The 22,935-nt window shown below is 47.8% G+C and overlaps 1 protein-coding gene across 6 annotated transcripts in view; it reads right to left on the bottom strand.

Moving 5' to 3' along the window:
• The window catches only part of POU6F1 (POU class 6 homeobox 1), a 34,994-nt gene extending 15,160 nt beyond the window's left edge, over positions 1–19,834 (bottom strand). For 2 of the 6 annotated variants that reach the window (XR_007769828.1, XM_050925457.1), the window contains exons 1-3: positions 19,573–19,834; positions 1,382–1,476; positions 427–622 (exon numbers count right to left, since the gene is read on the bottom strand). Coding sequence is in view for 5 of the 6 variants with exons in the window: in XM_050925457.1 (XP_050781414.1) it covers positions 427–622; positions 1,382–1,426 (241 nt within the window). In the remaining variant the exon portion in view is untranslated. Of the gene's footprint in view, positions 1–426; positions 623–1,381; positions 1,477–15,645; positions 15,871–19,572 lie in introns of all 6 variants that reach the window. The other 4 variants (XM_050925460.1, XM_050925461.1, XM_050925458.1 and 1 more) reach the window with 3 other exon arrangements.
• Positions 19,835–22,935: the final 3,101 nt, after the last annotated feature.

The raw sequence follows: 22,935 nt of genomic DNA, 5'->3' as shown, positions 1-22,935 counted from the left end.
GACTCTTATTGGTATCAGAGAAGCACCTACAGGCCCTGCCCATCTGAGCTCAGAGCCCTGTTCTGCTAGGAACTGAACATAGTACATACTGAAAAGCTTACAATTTAAACCAAGAGAAGGGAAACTGAGGCACAGGGCATGACTGTGTCCAGGGTCTTGGTATAGAACCCAGGTCTCCTGGCTCACAGTCCAGTGGCTAGTGAAGCACATGGCCACATCTGACAGCTATCGGTTTCATCCGTTTTGTTGACAGGCAGAAAATTCAATGGAAAGATCGTGCCAGAGTCTGCTGGGAGAGCTAGGATTAGAAAGTCAATTGAAATTGGGAGTATATTTTTCAGGGGACCTTTTGGCCAACTCAGGAGGTTTTCTAGGTCTTGGGCATTTTCCCAGTGAACAGTGAAACAGATCCTGAGGACCTCGTACCAGTTGTCCCTCCACAAGTGGTCTCCAGGTTTGGCTGCACGTCTTCTCTTCCTGGTTCACTTGTTTCCACGGGGCAGCTGCTTGCGACCTCTCCAGCTGTTGCTTCCAAAGCTTTCCCATCATCCTCTGCTGGAAGTGGGGCGTCCACTCCCACCTCCAGCACTCGGATAGTCTCGTGACTCGACATCACAATGACCTAGAAGCAGATAGCAAAGCATAAGTAAGATCTCAATGGGCACAAACCCTGAAAGAGACGAACAAGAAGAAGGCATAATTCTCTTGGCTTCACACTCTCCATCCACAGCGAAAGGCAGAGCTAGACTGGATCCATCTATCTATCTATCTATCCATCCATCCCTATACACATCCATCCATAATCCATGCCCACACATAGCTGTCTATCTTTTCATGCCCATACACATACATCCATCTATCTATCTATCTATCCAGCCATCCCTATACACATCTGTCTATCCAGCCATCCCCATATCTATCTATCCATCTATCCCCATATACATCTGTCTGTCTATCCAGGCATCTCCATATCTATCTGTCTGTCTGTCTGTCTGTCTGTCTGATCACACTAGGTTCAGCTGTAACTTTTTCATCACCATTCCAGTTAGTCAAAAACAGCCAGGCCAGATCCTCAACGGGTGTAAGTCAGCTGCAGCTCCATCAGTAATTGGGTCACCTCTCCAGTTGGTGAGAGCTGGCCCGGCTCCACTGATGTCACCGGGGCAGCCCCTCAACTGGGGTGAATCAGCACAGCTCTATTGAAATCAATGGGCCGAAGCCCCAATGGGCGTAAATCAGTGACACTCCACTGAAGCCATTGTTGATTTACACCCGCTGAGGCTCTGGCCCTGAGCACGCTGGCAGTGTTAGAAGGGCAAGACATTCCCAAGCCCGACGCCAGGCTCTGCTGCCACAAACCCGTGGAAAGAAACCAACATACTTGCTCGTTAACCGTCAGGGAAGCTTCCTGGGGCTGCACGTCCATGACTGGTCACTGCGCGCTGCGGGGGGTGGAGTGGACTCACTCTCCACATACTGCAAGCAAGAAGACAATGGTCACAAGAGCATCTGCTATTAAACCGGTGTCACGCCCGCCACGGGGTCAAATCTTGGAACAACTTGCAAGAGTTGAAGCAACACACACTCTTGCATTTCACACCCTGAAGTGACACGGGAACAGCCCCGAGACCAGCCTCCCTTCGCACTGTGGGGTAGCTGATGGAGCGAGGCACAGGCAGCCTGGCTTCTCCATACCACTACACCTTGTACAGCTGTTCAAACCAGTGCAAAATGCTCCTCTTCCAAACCAGTTCCGCTTTGCAACAGGTCTCTGACTGCAACAAGTGCAGGGCAATGGAAGGTCAAGTGTTGGGAGCACAGGCGCTGACCTTCATTTTTCCCGGTGGGTGGCTCCACACCCGGCTCCACCCTGAGGCTCTCCCACTTTCCAGAGGCCCTGCCACGCCTCTTTCCACCCCAGTTCCGCCCCCTCTCTTAAGGTCTCCTGCCCTCCCCTGAGTGCTTCCTTACCAGCTGCCCAACAGCTGATCAGTGCCCCCACCCAACAGCTGATCAGTGCCCCCACCCAACAGCTGATCGGTGGCTCCACTCAACAGCTATGGTTGGTGGGTTCTGAGCACATCCTATTTTTTTTCACATGGGTGCTTGAGTCCCAGAGCACCCATGCAGTTGGCACCTATAGTTTGGAGCCAGGGCTCCCGGGTTCTACTCCTGGTTCTACCATTAACTTCCTTGGGGAAAGGGTTGGTATGCGAGGTGTCCCCTTCTCTATGCCAGGTGTGGGAGGCGGATGAGCTAATATTGATCATATCTCACAAGGGGAGTGTGTGTGTGTGTGTATGTGTGTGTGTGTGTCTGAAGGGAATTGTGTGATTCACTTAGTAAAGCAGAAGAGCTGAATAGCCAATGAGAGAAGAAAGAGGCGCTGGAGATTTCACTAAAAATACTCATCCCAACTCCACCCCAAAAAAAGCAATGGATCAGTGCAAGAATGTCTACTGACTGGGAGGAGAAAACATCCCAGATGAAAATCTACCAACAGAAAAGCGAAACCCACCCCTCAGGATCAAACCATTCTCCCTCGTCTTGGAAAAACAGAGTCTCGCTAACACACTTCTTTCGGCTGGCATTTTCCTCTCCCGCTGTCCATGGGGGTTACGCGCCTAACTCCCATAAACCCGCTGAAAATTCCAGCCTTAAAGAACAGCTATTTCCAAAGAGGACACTGCCTCTTCGCCCGGCACAGGACCCTCAAGGTGCTCAGGTCTTTGAAGGCTTGTCCTCGGCCATCCTGCGTCTCTGCAGGGGAACACAAGGGGCAACAGATTTAATTTGCTCTTTTTTATGAGGATCCTTTCTTGATGCTGGTTTAAATTTCCTGGTGGGCGAGATTTGTTTTGGAAGGATCTTAGCGCATCTGTTAAAGAGGAAACCGAATCTCTCGTAACGGCCTTCGTGAGTTTATTTGCTCACGTACCGTCCCCTCGCTGCCTTACAGACGTGTAATTACCTTTAGAAGAGGTTGATGAATTTTTTATTAGGAAGGGCTCTGGGATGCATTTAACCGGCCAGGCTGCTTGACATTCAGAACTATTTGATGCAGGCATGAAGGTGTCCTTGTTTACACAGCTGTGGAGGAGTTGGGTCAGGAGTTACTAGCAATGGAGAAAAGCAGCAGAGAGACCGCAAATGACTTCTGCCTCAAGACTCTTTGTGAACAGGGATGCCAACCCTCCTGGACTGGCTGGGAGTCTGCTGGAATCTGCCTCAATCTCCTGTTGTCTATTAAAAGCAATGCAGCAGATTTTAATACACCAAAAGTCTGGTCGGCGGCACAACAGGGCTAAGGCAGGCTCCCTGCCTGCCCTGGCTCCATGCGGCTCCCAACAGTGGACGGTGTATCCGGCTCCAAGGTGCAGGGATGGCCAGGGGGTCTCCCCATGTTTCCCTCTGCGTCCCATGGGAACTGCGGAAAATGGGAGCTGCAGGGGTGGTGCCTGCAGGCAGGGGCAGCGTGCAGAGCCACCTGGCCACTCCTGAACCTAGGAGCCGGACATGCCGGTCACTTCCAGGAGCAGCTACCCGAGGTAGGCACCACCTGGAGTATGCACCCCTCACCTCCTCCCGCACCTCAACCCCCCCTGCCCCAGCCCTGAGCTCCCTCCCGCTCCCAAACTCCCTCCCAGAGCCTACACTCCCTCCCGCATTCCAATCCTTTGCCCCAGCCCTGAGCTACCTCCTGCACCCAACCCCCTGCCCCAGCCTGATGAAAGTGAGTGAGGTTGGGGGAGAGCGAGCAACGGAGAGAGGGGTGATGGAGTGAGTGGGGGTGGGGCCTCTGAGAATGGGTGGGGCAGGGCATCAGGGAAGGGGTGGGGCAGGGGGCGGGGTAAGGGTGTTTGGGTTTCTGTGATTAGACAGTTGACAACTCTACTTGTGAACATGTCTTGTTGCTAGGGTCTTGCCTACATGGGAGAGTTTAACAACGTGGAAATATAACTTCAGCCACTCAAGGCAGGACTAAATAGGATCTTTTCTAGACCAGCCCTGACAGGTGTTTGTCCAACCCGCTCTTAAAAATCTCCAATGATGGAGATCCCACAACCTCACTAGGCAATTTATTCCAGTGCTTAACCATCCTGACAATTAGGAAGTTTTTCCTAGTGTCCAACCTAAACCTTCCTTGCTGCAATTTAAGACCACTGCTTCTTGTCCTATCCTCAGAGGTTAAAGAGAACAATTTTTCTCCCTCCTCCTTGTAACAACCTGTTATGTACTCAAAAACATTTATCATATCCCCTCTCAGTCTTCTCTTCTAAACAAACCCATTTTTTCCAATCTTTCCTCATAGGCCATGTTTTCTAAACCTTTACCCATTATGAATTATGAATAAAGCAAAGAATTCTCATTGGCCGAGATTTTCAAAATTGACTAATGTTTTTTCTTCCTGGGTGCCCAACATGAGAAACCTAAAAAGGGCCTGTTTTCCAAAGTGGCACGGACACTGACTTTCAGCTTTTCCTGGGGGTGCTCCACCCTGAGGCCCTGCTCCCACTCCAACCATTCCCCCAAAGCGTCACCCTCGCTCGCCTCTTCCCGCACCTCTTCCCCTCGAGGCCTCACCCCTTCCCTGAGAGTGCCCTGCCTTCACTCCACCTCTCCTTATCCTCACTCCTCCCAAGCGCTTCCTGCCCACCACCGAACTGCTGATCGGCAGGTGGCTTTAAAGATTAGCACTGGGACCATGGAGCAGATGTTGGGTGTGCATGTTATTATGATATGCACTGATGTTTTAATAATATAGGATGAAATCCTGGCCCTATTAACATCAATGAGGCCAAAATGACACCAATACAATAATCAGTATGTAGTAACTGGGTAGTAGTATCCCTTTAAAGTGTGTGTGAAATTACTGCTTCCTTCACTCTTTACACAACAAACGTAACAGGAAGAAACCTCACAGAAACACAAGGGAGTCCAAGTAACTGTGTTTACTAACTATATACAACAAGCAATCTATACACATATACATGCTGCTGGTAGTAGTCTGTTGGTTTCTGAAACATAAAACCCAGCGAGCGCCATTAGAAGGCTCACAAACTATTTAAAGGGACACTGCCCACCTCCTAGCTGCTGCACACACTAAACTGGGAATTTAGCTCTCAGCTCCCTTTAAAACTATCCCCCTAGTTGGCTTTGACAATCTCAACCTAAACATTCAAACAGATCCCAGGGGCGCTGCCGAGAACTAGTGCCATCTTCTCTGCTACGCTCGGTGGCTTTTAATAGGTTTAGATCCTGCTGCCTGAGTGAGTGAACTGATTGAGATCCGCCCAGTGACTGATGTGTAATATTTGATAAAAGTTTTTAAATCCCACTTTGACTTCAGAGTAGCCAAACGCCATGGGATGTCGGTGCATGCTTTAATTAACAATTTATTCCAGTGCAACAGAGAACAGAGTCAGGGGCCATCAGGTAGCTCTTCTACGCATCTGGCGTTATTAATAGTTAATTAGTTCTCCTACAGCCAGAGCGCAGCAACTGGCAGGAAAAATTGGAGCGACACTTGCTGCGCCAGGGATGTGCCGGCAAGAAGAAAAACCAGAGAATTAAAGCTGCAAAACCTCCTGTGACAAAGACGAGATGAACCGAATGGACAGTCATTCTACCAGGAAGGGAAGATCTGTGAGCTGGACACAGTGGTGGTTACCGACTGGGTTGCTGGTCTCCTGGCATTGGTAAGACTTGCTGTGTGTCTCTGGGAGGAGACTGTAAGCTCTTTGGGGCAAGGACTATCCTACACTTTACAGAGCCTACCACAATGAGGTCACTATCTCACCTGGGGTTTCCAGGTCCTCGTATAATGCAAATCGTAAATAACTGTTGACCCCACAAAAAGACTCTCTGGATAAGTTAGAGCAGCCCTCGAGCAGCCTTTCCCAGGTAGTACCACCACCTGGGATCCCCTTAGCACTAGGTATTATGGCTCCTTCCCCTTTCTGTCTCCTGCACTTGAGCTGGTAAGAGAAGGAAAGCACAATTATGCACATGGCAGCTCTTTGCTGGAGGAATTCTCCTCTACCCTTTGTGGCTCATTCACGACCCCTCCATGCTGCTGGAAAGGCATACAGAGACTGGAGTAAGGGGGCAGAATCAGCCCCCCATCAATTAGAAAGCAGGTTTCATAAATAATGCTGCAATTTTTTTTAAAGGCGTCGGCCCAAATTCGGTCCTGGTAAAGAATAACTCAGCATAGTTCTCATGCTAATCAATGGAAACTCAGCCTGTTTATACCAGGGCTGAATTTGGTTTGTCCCAGGAGGTAGGAAGGCAGAGAAATGTCCACTAGAGAGATCATTTTTATCAGGCCTTGTCTACACGCAAGTTCGAACTGGTTAGTTATACAGGACACTCTGATTTCGGTTTCAGAGTGGTTTCTAACAGTTTAGTCTAAATTCCTTACTGTTTTAAGCTAAACTGAAATAAGCCTGTTTTCAGCCAAAAATCACAGTCCACAAAGGGGTTTGCACCAGCATCACCAAAGTGATTGAAATTCACCCCTTTCATTAAAAAGATTCAACTTTCTCGTACGGACAAGACCCAAGACCTGCTTTCTCTGTTGCTGCTGTGCTATTAAATAATACTGTTTGACAGAGACATCTTTTGCATACAGGTATAATTAAATCTGCAGTAAAATCTTCCAGCTTTGCAAACACACGATGTGAATAAACAGCAATGAGCAATACCAAGGCTGCTGCGTACAGAGACCAATTAACTAGCTGTTTCTGAACAAATTCGGCAGGAACATCTGTATCTATCCATCCATCTAAAAATAAAAGGGTTGAGGACGTTGTTAGCTGGAGTGTTCGCTGTTTGCACAGGCATATATTTTATTTATGGAAGGTTTCTGTTAAATACCTTCTAAAAGCAGCCTGAAATGTTGTATCACTTCATCAGCCTAAGCAGCAGAGAGCGGAAATTTTCACCCAACCTGCTTCCACTAAGAATTTTCCTACTGCCTTCAATTAGAATAGGGTCCATCCAATGCTGAAGGCCTTTAAAAATCCTGTTCACAATACTTCAGCCTTGTGTACATACAGTCATAATGTTTTCCCTGTTTAGAGTTGGGGCATAACTGTATGGCAACAGCGTTAAATTGGTATCATCCCTTGGTCTGGATCCGGTTAGACTGCTCTTTGGGGGCGGAGCCTGTCTTTTTTCCCTTCTGTCTTTGTACAGCACCTTGCACAATGGAGTCCAGGGCCATGACTAGGTGCTATGGTAACACAAATACACCTCTACCTCAATATAACACAACCCGATATAACAGGAATTCAGATATAATGCGATAAAGCAGTGCTCCGGGGGTGGGGGTGGGGATGGGGATGGGGCTGTGCACTCCAGTGGATCAAAGCAAGTTCGATATAACGCGGTAGGATTTTTTGGCTCCCGAGGACAGCGTTATATCGAAGTAGAGGTGTACATAAAATAATAATAATAATATAAAGATGCTTACACCTGTAAAGCTTACTCCTGTCATTTCATCTTAGGTCTGCTCTACACACAGTTTTCATACTGATTTAATGACTTCATTTAAGGTATGTATAACGTATTCCTCAGCCAGGTCTATGCCATAGAGCTTTGCCGGCTTAGCTACATCAGTTAATACTGTAAAAAAATCACACTCCTAACAGACACAGCTATACATGTACATTGGCCATGTACAGTGGCCAAGCCGGACAGTTTCTACGCAAAAGAATAAATGGACACAAATCAGACGTCAGAGAATACTTCAATCTCCCTGATCATTCAATAACATGCTTAAAAGTGGCCATTCTTCAACAAAAAAACTTCAAAACCAGACTCCAACGAGAAACTGCAGAGCTGGAATTAATTTGCAAACTGGACACCATCCAATTAGGCCTGAATAAAGACTGGGAGTGGATGGGTCACAATAAAACTAATTTTCCCCCTCCTGTTATTCAGACCTTCTTGTCAATTGTTTGAAATGGGCCACACTGGCTTACCTTGGCCTCATTACCACTACAAAAGTGATTTTTCCTCCCTTGGTATTCGACTGTTGAGAACAGCTCACTTCCACTTTAATTGAATTGCCTCGTTAGCACTGACCCCCCACTTGCTAACACAACTCCCATCTTTTCATGTACTGTGTATATACACCTGCCTACTGTTTTTTTTCCACTCCATGCATCTGATGAAGAGAGTTTTAGCTCACGAAAGCTTAAGCCCAAATAAATTTGTTAGTCTCTAAGGTGCCACTAGGACACCTCCTTGTTTTTGCTGATACAGACTAAGATGGCTACCATGCTGAAAGCTATATAAGCAATCCCCCTGTGTAAAAAGGGGCTCATCTCTTTAAGTGTCCTTCTGCTGGTATAGTTTATGTTTCTTAGGGAGGTGGTTTCAAGTGTCCTGGCTCCAGCCAGCTTTGCCAATATAGCTATACGGCAGAGCTTTTGTAGTGTATACTGGCTTCCTGGTTTTCTTCCCACGTGGGAACCAACTATACTGGTAGAAGCACATTTATACTAGTAGAACTGCATGTACATTAAGAGGGTTGTATCACTTTAATTATACATGCATAAAGCAAAACAATTTTCTGTGTGATCAAGCCCTTTTAAGCACCTTTGTACCAGCATAACTGTGTCCACGCTAAAGGGTTTTACTGCTTTAACTACACCTGTTTCTAAACCGCTATAGTTAAATCGGTAAAAAAACGGGTGTGCAGACTGACCCTTATCGTGTATCTACACTGCAGCTGGAGGTGTAACCTGTAGCTTGGGCAGAGGCACCTGCGCTAGCTCTGATCTAGCGAGCGTACGAAAAATAGCATTCAGCATAGCCACACCTGCATGGGCGGTGGGAGGGGCTAGCTGCCCTGCGTACAATCCCATCTGAAATCCTAGGTACACACTTTGAGTGGCTAGCCCATTCCCAGCCGCGGCTACATTGCTATTGTTAGCTCACTAGCTTGATCAGAGCTAGTGCAGGCATGTCTGCCGGAGCTGGAAATTATACCAGTGTAGACAAGCCCTCAGAGGCTAGAGAAATACAGCTGCTGATTCCTGGTAAGCCTTCCTTCATGCACTGCACCCTCACTGGGCGTCTGTCATCAAGATCAGGTGCCGTGTATCTCACAGCGGAGTAAAGCTGATTGGGAATTTTTTGATGGAAAACTTTTTCATCGGAAATTGCCCATTTAATGAAGCCAAAACTTTTCACGGGAAAGGGGGGTGCCAGTCTCGACAAATTTCCCCCTTCAATTATAAAGTTCTGAAAATGTCAAAACGACTTCTCATTCCAAAATTTAAGATACTAGAATTTTAAAAATATATCAAAAATGGCCAAAATCGAGGCCAGGATGGGCACCCACGGGGAGATTACTTGATATTCAGTGGACATATTCCTAAAAAGCCAATGCATATTTAAAAAATAAGCAGACATCTGTGCCTCACTGCAACATTCCTTTGCAGTGAATGTTCACGCCAGGACCAGCTGTTTAAGGAAAGGTATAATTCCAAACACACTCGCTAGTGAATGAGAGAGTGTCATTCTTGGCAGGAGATAGGACTGAGCAATTATTAGCTGGTCTGCTAGAAAAATCACAAGAACCCAGGAAATTCTGAGTTCTAATGCTGGGTACTCATTTACTTTTCGGCTTTGGGAAAGGCACAATCTTGGGAAGACACAGGAGGGTTTTGTGCACTTGCCTCCCATAGGGAGCTGGGCAAATTCTTCAGCGTGATCAGCTTCTATGATTTCACTCGCTGGGCTGCAAAATAAGAAGGCTTGGTGCTGAAAATGCCCCAGCTCTCTTGCCCCAAGGGGATTCATCTGCTCCCCAGTCACATCCCTCCTGTTTGTGCATTTTAGGAACGTCTCCAGGAAACGGTGAAAAACAAACAAGATTCCATGCGCTTTCCCAAGGAGGCACATGGGCACAATGGAGTGTTTAAAAAGCAGCATAATCCTTTATAGTTACATACACTTTACGGCGCCTTTGCACTGCCAGAGAGGTACAAAACGGCCTTTGTGTAAATTCGAAAGAAGTTTAGTGCAAGACGCCTTCTTCAAAGTTTGCAGAGGATTAAAAAAATAAAAGGCATCTTTCAACAGAGCCTTGGAGTTTTGCTGATCAAAGTAACACTAAAAACTGCAGCAAAGAGCAGCATGAGACGGGAAACATACTTGTGACTTACAGAAAGTTTATCTCTGCACAGATCTACAGCAACCAAACAAGCTGAAGAACCACTTTTCAGACTCTCAGGTATATTCTAACAAGACTGAACAGGACACACTAACCAGGTTCTAGCTACTGTATTTATCAGAGCAGGACACTTAAGATCTTTTCAGGCCTTCCTACTGCGACAGAGTCAAATAATGGGCAGAGAAGAGAAGCCGAGATCTCTCTCAGTGCTGTGCAAAGAGACTAATTAGCGTGATGGACGATTAAACAGACATTTCATAATGTCAAGCTCAATGCAGTTCTGTGGCGTGGCTTGGGCTGGCTCTTGTTTCGCAGACGTTCTGCGAGTGTGTCGTACCATTTCAGTTTGCTTCTTCGCACATTTTTGCAATTAATGGGACAAATCATTTGCCCAGATGGTGGTGTTAAGTGCACGCAGCACGAAAACAGCCATTTCACAACAGATGGTGACAAGGAAATGAAACGCACAAACTACTACTACTATTACTACTGCTAATAAAAAAGAATTGGAAAAGAGAGGGAGAAGATGATTTACGACACTCCAGTTCTCACTGTGAAGATAACTGTTGTGTTAATTACTAGTGCCGATGAGTCCGAGATGTGACTGCCTGGATCCCATTCCAGGGGGAATCTCACTTTGAACAAACATGCCACAGGCGAGAAGCCCCCGAAGATCCAGATTTTCAACTTATGCCCTCAATTCGGCATTGGTAAGGCCTCATCTGGAGGACTGGGTCCAGTTTTGGGCCCCACACTACAAGAAGGACGTGGAAAAATTGAAAAGTGTCCAGCAGAGGGCAACACAAATGATCAGAGGGCTGGGGCACATGACTTATGAGGAGAGGCTGAGGGAACTGGGATTGTTTCAGTCTGCAGAAGAGAAGAGTGAGGGGGGATTTGATAGCTGCTTTCAACTACCTGAAAGGGGGATTCCCAAAGAGGATAGATCTAGACTGTTCTCAGTGGTGGCAGATGACAGAACAAGGAGCAATGGTCTCAAGTTGCAGTGGGGGAGGTCTAGGTTGGATATTAGGAAACACTATTTCACTAGGAGGGCGGTGAAGCACTGGAATGGGTTACCAGGGAGGTGGTGGAATCTCCTTCCTTAGAGGTTTCTAAGGCCCAGCTTGACAAAGCCCTGGCTGGGATGATTTAGTTGGGAATTGGTCCTGCTTTGAGCAGGGGGTTGGGCTAGATACCTCCTGAGGTCCCTCCCAACCCTGATATTCCATGATTCTATGATCTACGGACACAGATAGGTACCCAGTGTTGTCTTCAAAAATGCCTAAGCAGATTGGGCCCTCAACTCCTGGAGAAATCAATGGGAATTAGAGGAGTAATGTGCTGTGAGCCTTTTGTAAATCCCACTAAGCACCTATCTGCATCCTTAGGTGCCTTAAATACCTTTGAAAAATGAATGCCCAGCCTCACTGGAGTACGGTGAGGGCTCTCGCACTGAGGTGTGTTATATGCTCAGGTACTAAAGTGGGGAGTGCCGCAGAAATACCAATAGTACCAACTAAATTCTGTTTCTGTTGGAGTGAATGACAAAGTTCCCATTGATTCGATGGTAGCAAGTTTGGAACCCACTGGGAGGTGCCCCTGAGCCTGCAAGCAAAGGGAATAATAACTAATGATAATAAGAGTTCTTGTCGTCCGTAGCTTTCAAAGCACTTTACAAAGGAAGTCAGAGCCATCACCCCCATTTTACAGATGGAGAAACTGAGGCATGGAGAATCTGAACCATCTTCCCTACCAATCTGAAATGGTCCCTGGGTTCTACTGTAAGGCAATGAGCCCCAACCTTCTGGGACACTACACCGCTTCACTAGGCCAAGGCAAGGCTCTGGTTATCCCATTGCTGACCACCATTTCCAGTCTTGTTACACCAGTGCTAACCCATCAGGGAGTGTATCCTAAGTACAACTGAGGGTTATAGCATGCACATACTGAATGGAAATTGGACAGCAGGAATGCACTGAGGCTCACTATTAAGGGGGCTAGGGAAAGTGGCTATCCATTATAAAAGGCTGAAATTACAGTGCTGATATCTGCATCAGTAGTTAAGAGCACTAGAGGAGACTAAGACATGAGGCATTAGAAGCTTTGAGACCACAGGGCCTCTCACTTTTGCCTCCAGAGTTAGGGGTTCGACCATGCACTCTGGTCCCCATACAGCAAACCACTTAAGAATGTCATGTGGTTTTAACGCTGAGCAAGGCGAGTGACTTCATATGCATGTGCTGAAGAGCTCTAATAGATTGGGATCAAAGTACTCAGTATCTTGCAGGATCAAGCCCATAAACCAATTTCACAGTCACTCGGGCTCATATTAGGGCTGGTGCAAAGTGACATTGTTTCATGGGCTTTAGTGGGGTTATGCTGATTCATGCCAAATGAAAATCTGCCCCTCATTTTTGCAGTGTTCCCAATTTGAAAAGCCATTCCGCACAAAATGCATGGAGTTAAAGGTTATTTCACTTGTATGTGACTAAATCAGGGGTCAGCAATCTCTGGCACACGGCTCACCAGGGTAAGCACCCTCGCAGGCCGGGCCAGTTTGTTTACCTGCCGCATTGGCTGGTTCGGCAGATGGTGGCTCCCACTGGCCGCGGTTCGCTGTCCCAGGCCAATGGGGCCAGCGGGAAGTGGCGTGGGCGAGGGATGTGCTGGCCGCGGCTTCCCGCCACCCTCATTGGCCTGGGACGGCAAACTGCAGCCAGTGGGAGCTGCGGTCCGCCGAACCAGCCAATGTGGCAGGTAAACAAACTGGCCCGGCCCGCCAGGGTGCTTATCCTGGTAAGCCGCATGCCAGAGGTTGCCGACCCCTGGGCTAAATGCTTGTCTTCATGAGGAAACTGACCAGAACTGTTTTTGTAGTTTATTTCACAATAGTCATCTGGTCAATTTCTCCCTGCAGACAAGCCCTTATTCTCACTGTTTAAGTGGCCTGCAGAGATTGTTGTATCTTCCAGACTGGTTACATTTGTATCTCTTGAGAGATCCATTAAATGGACAAACATGAAGTCACAAAGACCACAAACATTTTCTTCTCCAATGAAGCCACGGAAAGGTCTAAACTGCAATTTAATTAAATTAAAACCTGCATTTAATCATAAAAAGCCATTCATCATCACATGGGTCCAAGCACAAATGTTGTGCCTCACGTTTAATCTGCCTCTTTTCCGTTCATATTTGTTTTCAGAACATTAAAGACATTTCAACCTGGTTTTGTAATTAATTCCTCCCCTTCAACCGCCTCCCCCCTACAAAAAAACCCAAACCTTTGTTTGCATTTTGACCAAACCTTTTCCTCTAGGAATCTCAAAGCACTTTACAATTAGCATCACAACCTTCTCGGAAAAGGCAAATATTACCAAACACATTTTACTGAAGGGGAAACTGAGGCAGAAGGAGTAACTTTTCTATCATTCTGCCAATGAATCACTGGCAGAATGGACACTATAACTCAGGAGCACACAAACCCTGGGCTCCTTTTCAACCAACCTGCCCATTCTTCCTACGGTTCTGATCTAGGCTCTGATCCTGGAATCAGGTCCCCAGAGAGACAAATTCAATTACAACATCAGACCCCTAGAGGAGAGGCCCCCTTTTAGTATGGCTGAATCACACTTTGCTTCTTACAGTCTGAAGCAGTGTCCAGGTAGAAAATGAAACGCCCCTCAGTCTTAAATCCCAGTTTAGTGTAATTCTATCTTGGGAGGAGATAAAATAAACAAGCCAATCTTGCTCCAAGGCAGATGCTCATGTCAGTTACCGTCTGTCATATAAATGGCGATTATGGGTAACAATTTCCAAAGCTCCTCAGTCATTTAGGAGCACAAGTCCCATTTTTAAAAAGTGACATCTGCACTTAGGCTGAGATTCTCAGAGGTATTTAGACATCCTAGCCCCCCACTGAAATCACATTTTGAGTATTTATCCAATTAATCCTTTCCAGCCTCACTCTAATATAATAAAACAGTAATAATATGCAGCACTTTTCATCAGTAGAGCTCCACTGCACACAGACAGTCAATATCATTATCTCCATTTTACAGATGGGAAAACTAAGGTAGGGGGGTGGTGACATGACTTGCCCACGGTCACACAGGGGGCCAGTGGTAGAGCGAGGAACAGCGTATGACAAGGGGACAGGATGCTGGTCCTTTTCTCTGCAGCATGTTGCTTAACTCGACTACTCAAAATCATGTTTACTCGTGAGGCTAGAAACATACACACGCACCTAGGCACGGCAGCAGGGCAAACTTCCAGCACCCATACTCATCTCTTAATGTAGCACAAGACTTATTCCCAGACCAACGGGCATGGCTCGAGTCTCATTTACATAATGCCCCTTCCCATCACCGTGGCTCTCCAAGGAGGCCGGGAAAGTGCATGTAAATGTAACATATGCTCATCTGAAATCCCCATTTTCACCAGAATGGTGCAAAGTGGTCTTAGTGTAACTGAGCATCAGCTATACGGTGAAACTGTTCTACAAGCCACCATTACAGGGCAGCCCCCAACTGTTTGCTGAAACAAAACTGGATTCTCCTTTCTGAAGGCAAAAATAAAACCACGACCAAAATCCACTTTATATAATGGGGGGGGGGGGACTTCAGTTCCGTGCTTGGGAACTTAAAAATGGCCAAAACAATGTTTCTGAAAATGTGCATTTGCTCCCCAGGGAACGTCCCCTGCTTGGCACATTTCAGAGTGAAGTTTTATGGCCATTTAAAAACTCCTAAAGATTTGGGGGCGGGATGGGGAATGAAAAACCAAAGACAGCATCTGATCAGAGTTGGATTTCATGCATCTGAAGAAGTGGGTTTTTACCCATGAAAACTTATGCCCAAATAAATCTGTTAGTCTTTAAGGTGCCACCGGACTCCTTGTTGTTTTAGTGAATACAAACTAACACGGCTGCCACCTGATACCATCTTCGAAGACGGAGATTTCTGCCACCGGGATAACTTTGGCGCGTATGGCAACTCCCCAAGGCTCTCGGTTACTATCTCCTACAAGAGGAGTTAGCCTCTTTCCTGGAAAGCTTGTGCCAGGGCTAGGCCAGGCCAGCTAACTCAACCGACCGAATCAATGGAAACTCATTTGTGACACAGAAAGGACAGCCGCTCCAACGCTACCTTAACGCTTTGAAAATCTGTACTGGGCTGCTAGAAAGAGGGCTGTCATCAGATCAGGCTGCTCGGCTGATCTAATATGACAGTTTCGTCAGCAGAACCAATTACAAATTGGTTACTGTTAAATGTACTTTGAGACAAATAGCTGTGGGACGCAGGGCCGTCTGTAATGAACTGCGGCTTAGAGTTGAGTTTCAGAACTGAAGAAATCACAAGAGGGAATTCATGTCTGCAAAGCACATGCAGCTTCTGCAAACTTTAAAGAGCACCTCTCACCCGCAAAAATGCCTCATTTTGTGCTGACATACTTACCAGCATCTGTGCAGAGGAACTAGAGGTTACTTGCATTTGCCAGTAGTTTGTTGGCAGTTTTTTAGCCCTGATCCTGCAGTCGACTGTGCATGGGCAGACTCCAAGGGACTTCAAGGAAAGCCAGGGACAACTTGCCAATCCATTAACCAAAACACTTGCCCTTCCCATTTCAAGGGAGAAGTGTGTAACGAACAGGGAGCTTGCATCTGCATCCAAAACATTTTACTAAATATGTTAAAAATAAAAAGAAGCCAGAGGTGACCCAGTAACTCCTGCCAATTTCTGGGTTTAACTCTCAGTTATCTGCCAAACCCTCTTAGCATCTTTAAAATAAACTTTTGTTTTCCCTGCTTTTCACGTGTTACAATCGCTGCAACCTTCGAAATAAGGACGATGCTCTGTTAGAGAGACAGTGCGACCCACTGGATTAGGAGATCTGTTCCAAGCTCTGTCATCGATCTGCTGGATGACCTGTGGCAAATCACTTAATCGTCCTGTGGCTCTGTTTTCCCTCCTACCCTTTGTCTATTTTGCTTGTAAACTCTCCAGGGCAAAAACTCTCTCCCTACGGGTTTGTCCGGCACCAAGCACAAAGGTTCTACTGTAATACAAATCCTAATAATACGTTTGCTTGACATCTTCCTGAATTCAGTCAGTGCGGTCTTGGAAGCCATATTTATATGTTTACAAGTATCTCGGACTACACATACCTTACTCGCTCCTGAGAGGGTTGGAAGTATTACTGTCTTTGTTTTACTGATAGGGTATTGAGAGATTAAGTGAATCGCCCAAGGTCTGATGAGAAGCCTATTGCAGAGCCAGGCACTGAACTCAGATCTCCTGAACCCCAGTCCAGTACATTAACCATAAACTCAGTCTACCAGTTGTGAAGGAAGTTCGAAATATCGATGCCAGTAGGTCCTGCAAACATAAAAACATGTCACCTACCAAGCAAGCCTAACCTAAAAAAAATGCACATCTTGCAGCTGTCCAACAGGCTGGCACCAGAGTAATACTGCAGACACCTAACATTCCCACGCCTACTCACTAAGGGTGGTAAAACCACCACCACCGCGTGCGTATTTGTGATGGGGATGCATGAGAAAAATCATCTGGTTGCTGCTTAATATTTCATGCACAAGAACATTTCCTGCAAAACGTGAGGCAGAGAATAAAGCCAGCTCCCTGGAGCCAGGGATGGGAGGTCACACTGCTGAGTGCGTCAAATGCAATATTGCCAGGCATTTCCGTGTCTCTGATCGCCCCCTACTGGCAGGGAACTGTCAGGACATCTGTCTCAACAGGTGTTTCCTGGTCAAGGTCTATTAGTATTTAAAGCCTTTAATATATAATGCTGGGGTATGTCAGGGTTAAGTAAAGACCTGGATAGCCACTATCATGGTAACAGGGAGTGAGGCACAGGCAGGCACTGTTTCTTCACTTGATAAACTTGCCATCCTTTTCTCTTCCCTTCTGCGTTAAGGATAGATAAGAGTTGCAGCTGCATAAGGAAAGTGGTTGTCTGAAGGATTCCCTTTGTGTGAAGACATGTTATCTCCCCTCTCCCTTCCTCTCCCAGCTCAGGGTCATGGCCCCTTCGTAGGGTGACCAGATGTCCCGATTTTATAGGGACAGTCCCGATTTTCGGGGTTTTTTCTTATATAGGCTTCTATTACCCCCCACCTCGTGTCCCGATTTTTCACACTTGCTGTCTGCTCACCCTCCCGCTTCCTCCCTCCTCTGGGAACTGCTCACTATGGGAACTTGTGGCTATAATTGCTACAAAGAAATGTACCTTCGAGGTAAAAATGTCTGTAGCATATGCTTAATGCTGTGAACAGTAAACAGGGGCAGGTATAATTATATTCAGTATATAGCTATTAATATTCATTATATGGGCGTTCATATTATTAAATTAGGGTTTTGGGGGGCGTTATAGTAAATGTGGGTATTTACAGATTCACTTAGATAAACTATTGTGACGTGATTAATTCGGGGCTTACTCGACAACTGGGTCGAAGGGAACAAGTAAGGGAATAAAGGAGTCTGTTTACTCAATACTCCTCTGGGTCAGCCTGCTCCTTCTTTCTATCTCTAATGTGTAAGTGCTGTCTCTGTTGGGGGAAGGGCAGCCTGTGTCCTAATACCCTGTCACAAGCAAGTACAATCATTACCATTACAAGTGCTGGCTGTACCAGGTTGGCATCTTGAGGGGACCAGACCATGGAGCTCGCCTCTTTCCATATACAAAACCCAGCCAATGCAGCCTTAAGAAAACTCCAGAATCTTTTGTTTCCATTCCCTTTGGTAATTCATATTTATTTGTATCGGAGTAATGCCTAAAGGCCCCAGTGAAAAACCAGGGACACGTATTTAGCTACTGGGGTGTCTGTCGTACTGATCACCGTTGTTCAGGGTGCCCGGCAGCCTGTGGGTTTGGGGTGCCATCAAATTCACCATTAGCCTCCATTGCTCTGGTGCGAATTAGCAATAGCAATAATACCCACCTTTCATCTAGTGCTTTTCATCAGCAGACCTCAAAGTGCTTGACAAAGGAGGTCAGTATCATTTGTGCCCATTTTACAGATGGGGAAACAGAGGCAGGGAGGTGATGTGACTTGCCAAAGGTCCCCAGCATGGCAGCGGCAGAGTTAGGCATAAAGGCACTTCCCTGGGAGCCACTCCTCTCTGACTCTGAGCCCCTCTCCCTGCAGGGGCACCTAGCTCAGGGAATGCTTCAGGGGGTCCTGGCCAGAGATAATACAAACCCCTAGTTTGCAGCAATTAGCCCCAGTAATATATTCCTCAGCCTCAGGGGTGGCCCCTCCCCAGCCACCCCGGAGCTCCAGCACCCAGCGCAGGGGGCAGCCCCACCCCACCCAGCCAGGCATGAGCCAGAGCCCGGCAGGGAGGAGAAGGCCCCGCACCCGAGTCCCTGCAACGCGTCTCCCTCCCAATCCGGCAGCTCAGCCCCACGGCCCGGCAGCTGCTCCCCCCAGACCGGTGCCTCCGCAGCCCCCAGTGCAGACTAAGACCTCCCCGGGCCCCGCCGTCCGCTCGCCGCCTACAGCACAGCGCCCCCCGGGGCGGGCACAGCCCGGTCCCCGCAGCCCGATTCGGGCCGCTCCTACCGCGGTCCCTTCCCGGCTCTCCCCCAGCCCCCGGTGCCTCCGATCCCGCGGTTCCCCCATCCCCCAATTCCCGGGGCTCCCCCAGCCCCTGGTTCCTCCGATCCCCGGGTCCCTGTAGCCCCCGATCCCAGGGTCCCCCCAGCCCCCGATTCCCCGGTCCCCTCAGCCCCTGATCCCCGGGGCGCCCCCAGCCCCTGGTTCCTCCGATCCCCGGGTCCCCCCAACCCCCGATTCCCGGGTCCCCCAGCCCTTGACTCCTCCGATCCCTCGGTCCCCCCAGTCCCCGATTCCCGGGGCTCCCCCTGACCCCGGCTCCCCAAGCCCCTGACACCCTCAGTCTCTGGCTCCTCCGATCCATGGGGCTCCCCCCAACCCCGACTCCCCCGGGCTCCCCCCAAACCCGGAACCCCCTCAGCTCCCGACCCCGGGGGGCCACGATCCCAACCCCGGTTTCCCGCGCCCCGGGCTCTCCCCCACTCCCTGGCTCCTCCGGGTCCCCCCGACTCCCGGGGCTCCCCTTAACCCAGGCTCCTCTGTCTTCCCCGACCCCCAGCTCCCTCGATCCCCGTCTCCCCACGACCCAGTCTGCTCAGGCCCCGTCTCCCCCGATCCCCGGGCTCCCCCGACCCGTCTCCCCCGCTCGCAGCGGCCCCGGCCCCTGTTTTTCTCTTTATCATAAATATATAAATTATGCTAATTAAGACCATTGCATATTCACCGAACCGGGTCCCCCCCGCCCCCCCTGCCCGCCCCGCAGCGGCCCCACCGCACCCCCTCTCCCGGGCCCCGCACTCACCGCGCCGGCACCCGCTCGCCCCCCGCTCGGGCCGGGGCTCCGAGCCGCTTTTTTGCTGGGAATAATTAACAATTCATCTCACAGCAGCGGAGCGGAGGCTGCTGCACACAAAGGGGGGGTAGGGGGGAAAGGAGGCGGCAGCCCCCCCCCTCCGCCTGCCCAGCCCAGTCTTTGCACCGAGACCCCCGGGGCTCTGCACCAGGCCTCCCCCGCTTACAGCCGCCCCAGCCCCGGGCCCCCGCTCGGGGGGGGTGGGGGGGGATTTTTTGGTTACTTGGATTTTTTTAGCTGCTGCGTCATGAACATAATTTATGCAAAGGCCTTTGCCGCATCCCGCAGGCTGCAGAGCTGGCCGCGGCCTCGAGGGGGCGCAGGGACCCCCCCCGTACAACCCTGGCTCCCCCCAAAATCTCCCTGTATAGCCCCCCCCAACCTGAAAAGTGCCCCTTTTGTATAAGACACTTTGGGTTTCCCCTCCCAGCACTTGGCAAACATGAGCTGGTTAAGGGAGCCCAGTGGGGGGACTCTAAATAATGGGTGGGAGGGGTGTGTGAAACCACTGCCCCCCCCACCCCCCAAGGTCATACAGCAAGTCACCCCTGACAGAGCTCAGAGATGTAGTCCTGACTTGCTGTTTCGTTCCTCCCAGCCTCCCTTAAACTGGCTCATCAAAACCCTAATGCAGCATTTAATAATAATAAATTAATATATTAATAATAGTATTTACATTATCCGCCTGGGGGCAGGACAAAGGACTCTGACTGTTTCCCTACCTTATCTGGCTCTCTCATAGGGCGTAGCATGGACCTGGAAATCTGCGCACCAATAAGGTTGCCTCCCATCCCGGTTTTCCCAGGATCGTTCCTTTTCTGAGGTGCCTGTCCTGGGAAATTTGTACGGGTGCTCAGGACACGCTGCCAGCTGTCTAGTGTTATGGGATCAGGATCTTCCCGGATGTCCTGTTTTTTTGCATCTCAGAGGGAGCAACCCTGCCCACCGCCCTTGTTATAAAAACAAAACTACTTGTTATAAAAACAAAACTATACCATGAAAACTGTTCCCAGGGGCCAGAAAAATTAGCTGTTGGGGGGCGGAGGGGGCAGGTCTTCCATTAACTGTACTGGAAACCTTGAAGATACACTTTGAAGCAGGGGTTTGGCTCAGGGAGGAATAACACAATTATTGCAGTTCCGTTCCGCACTTTGCAAGAGTAATGTTGCAAGAGTTACACTTTATTGTGTAGTACATTTACTCTCGTTACTAGTACGCTCCAAGCACAATATGCAAAGAAGCCTGCATTCCATACTATCTCTAGCGGGACCAGAGCTGGCTTGTGGTCTGGCTGTCCCTCCACAAGGCCTGTCCTAACTATTATAGTTCAGGAGCCAAATTCATGATCAACATTACCCAAAAGAACTACAGTAGTGACTCTCTCTCTCTATATATATATACATGTGAGACTGACCAAGTATCCTACAAATGGTTAAGAACATAGTAAAAACATCCTGATTGGTTAATAACTTAGATTGGTTAATAATTAAAGCACAGGGTGTTTTAATATCATGTGCTGCAAAGAGTGGCAGAGACCCATGAAAGAGCTACTTGTGGCTCCCGAGTCTTGCCTGAGTATCTTTGTTGTACTATTATTTTATAAAGACATCCTGGCTGGCCTCTTGAACCTACCTACAGGCCTATATGTCCCAAAGCAGACCTGTGTTCCTACATGCTTTGATTCATGACACAGCGAGTACTGTGGGAGAGATCTGTGCTTGTACTTAAAAAGCCTGATGAGAATAAAATGTATCAACTCCTCACAAGCAGTGCAGTCCCAAGGAAATTAAATATTGTGCTTCAGTGGGTTTGTTTCATCTGGAGAAGAGAAGACTGAGAGGGGACATGATAGCAGTTTTCAAGTACGTAAAAGTTTATTACAAGGAGGAGAGAGAAAAATTGTTCTTCTTAACCTCTAAGGATAGGACAAGCAGCAATGGGCTTAAACTGCAGCAAGGGAGGTTTAGGTTGGACATTAGGAAAAACTTCCTAACTGTCAGGGTGGTTAAGCACTGGAATAAATTGCCTAGTGAGGTTGTGGAATCTCCATCATTCGAGATTTTAAAGAGCATGTTAGACAAACAACTGTCAGAGATGGTCTAGATAATACTTAGTCCTGCCGAGTGCATGGTACTGGACAAGATGACCTCTCGAGGTCCCTTCCAGTTCTAACAAATTTATTTGAGCACAAGCTTTCGTGGGTTAAAACCCACTTCATCAGATGCATGCAGTGGAAGATACAGTAGGAAAATATATATACACAGAGAACATGGAAAAATGGGTGTTGCCATACCAACTGTAACGAGGATAATTAATTAAGGTGAGCTATTAGGTGAGCTATTAGCAGCAGAAGAAAAAAAATGTTTGTAGTTCTATGATTCTATGACATGTGCCTGCCAAACAACCCTGCATTCCTTAGCTGTCCAGGTTACTTGCTTTCTCCTAGGGCTTGAGCCAAAGCTCTTGAAGTGAGTAGAATGATTCACATTGACTTCAAGGACTTTGGATATAGACCCTAGGGATTAATAGTTGTTGGGATAAGGAATTGGGCTGTTAACTCAGCGCATTGCAATAGCTTGGCTCAGCCCAGTGCTTGGGCTGCAAACCTGACTCTTGGGTTCAACATCCACCCACTTCTGCTACAGGCTTTATGTGTAACTGTGTGGGCCAGTCTCCTTGCTGTGCGCCTCAGCAGTAGTGGCTGACCTCACAGAGGTGTTGTGTAATACATTAAAGATTGTGCCGTGTTTACGGTAATGGGGACCATATAAGCATAGAAGCAAGCTACCTCTAAACCACACAGAGACAAATTAATTCCTAACGTTACTTCACAGTCACTCAATTTTGACTTTGAGACTGTAATCTACATGAGGCAGGTACTGTCTTTGTTTGTTTTGCTCAGCAACAAGGACATCATTAAGTAAATAGATGATAATCATATGCAGGAAAGTGATGAACTGATTATTTTTATTGAAGTGACAATATATATATATATATATAAAAGACGACTTTCTGAATTCTATCGAGCACCTGTATTTTTTGAGTGTGATCATTCAGGAAACCTTTGTCCAGTTCACTTCAAATTTTGTACAAGAATTCTACCTCCGTTTCAGATCTAACCTACCAATTTTGAGGCAGACACAATTTTTTTTATAGATTTTAGGTGGTGGTGGGGGGAATCAGGCTTGTAAAGGAAACTTGGTTGCAACCTGAACTTTGTCACTCCATAAATACAAGGAACACAAATATCTCTGTTAACTATATACCTCATTAAAAGCACAGATGCAATATTTGCAGTTTTTCAAAGCAAGC

The sequence above is a fragment of the Gopherus flavomarginatus genome, chromosome 16, assembly GCF_025201925.1.
Source record: "Gopherus flavomarginatus isolate rGopFla2 chromosome 16, rGopFla2.mat.asm, whole genome shotgun sequence".
Classification (NCBI taxonomy): Eukaryota; Metazoa; Chordata; order Testudines; family Testudinidae; genus Gopherus; species Gopherus flavomarginatus.
Note: the sequence above shows the minus strand (reverse complement) of the source record. Positions and strands in the feature narration are given on the sequence as shown.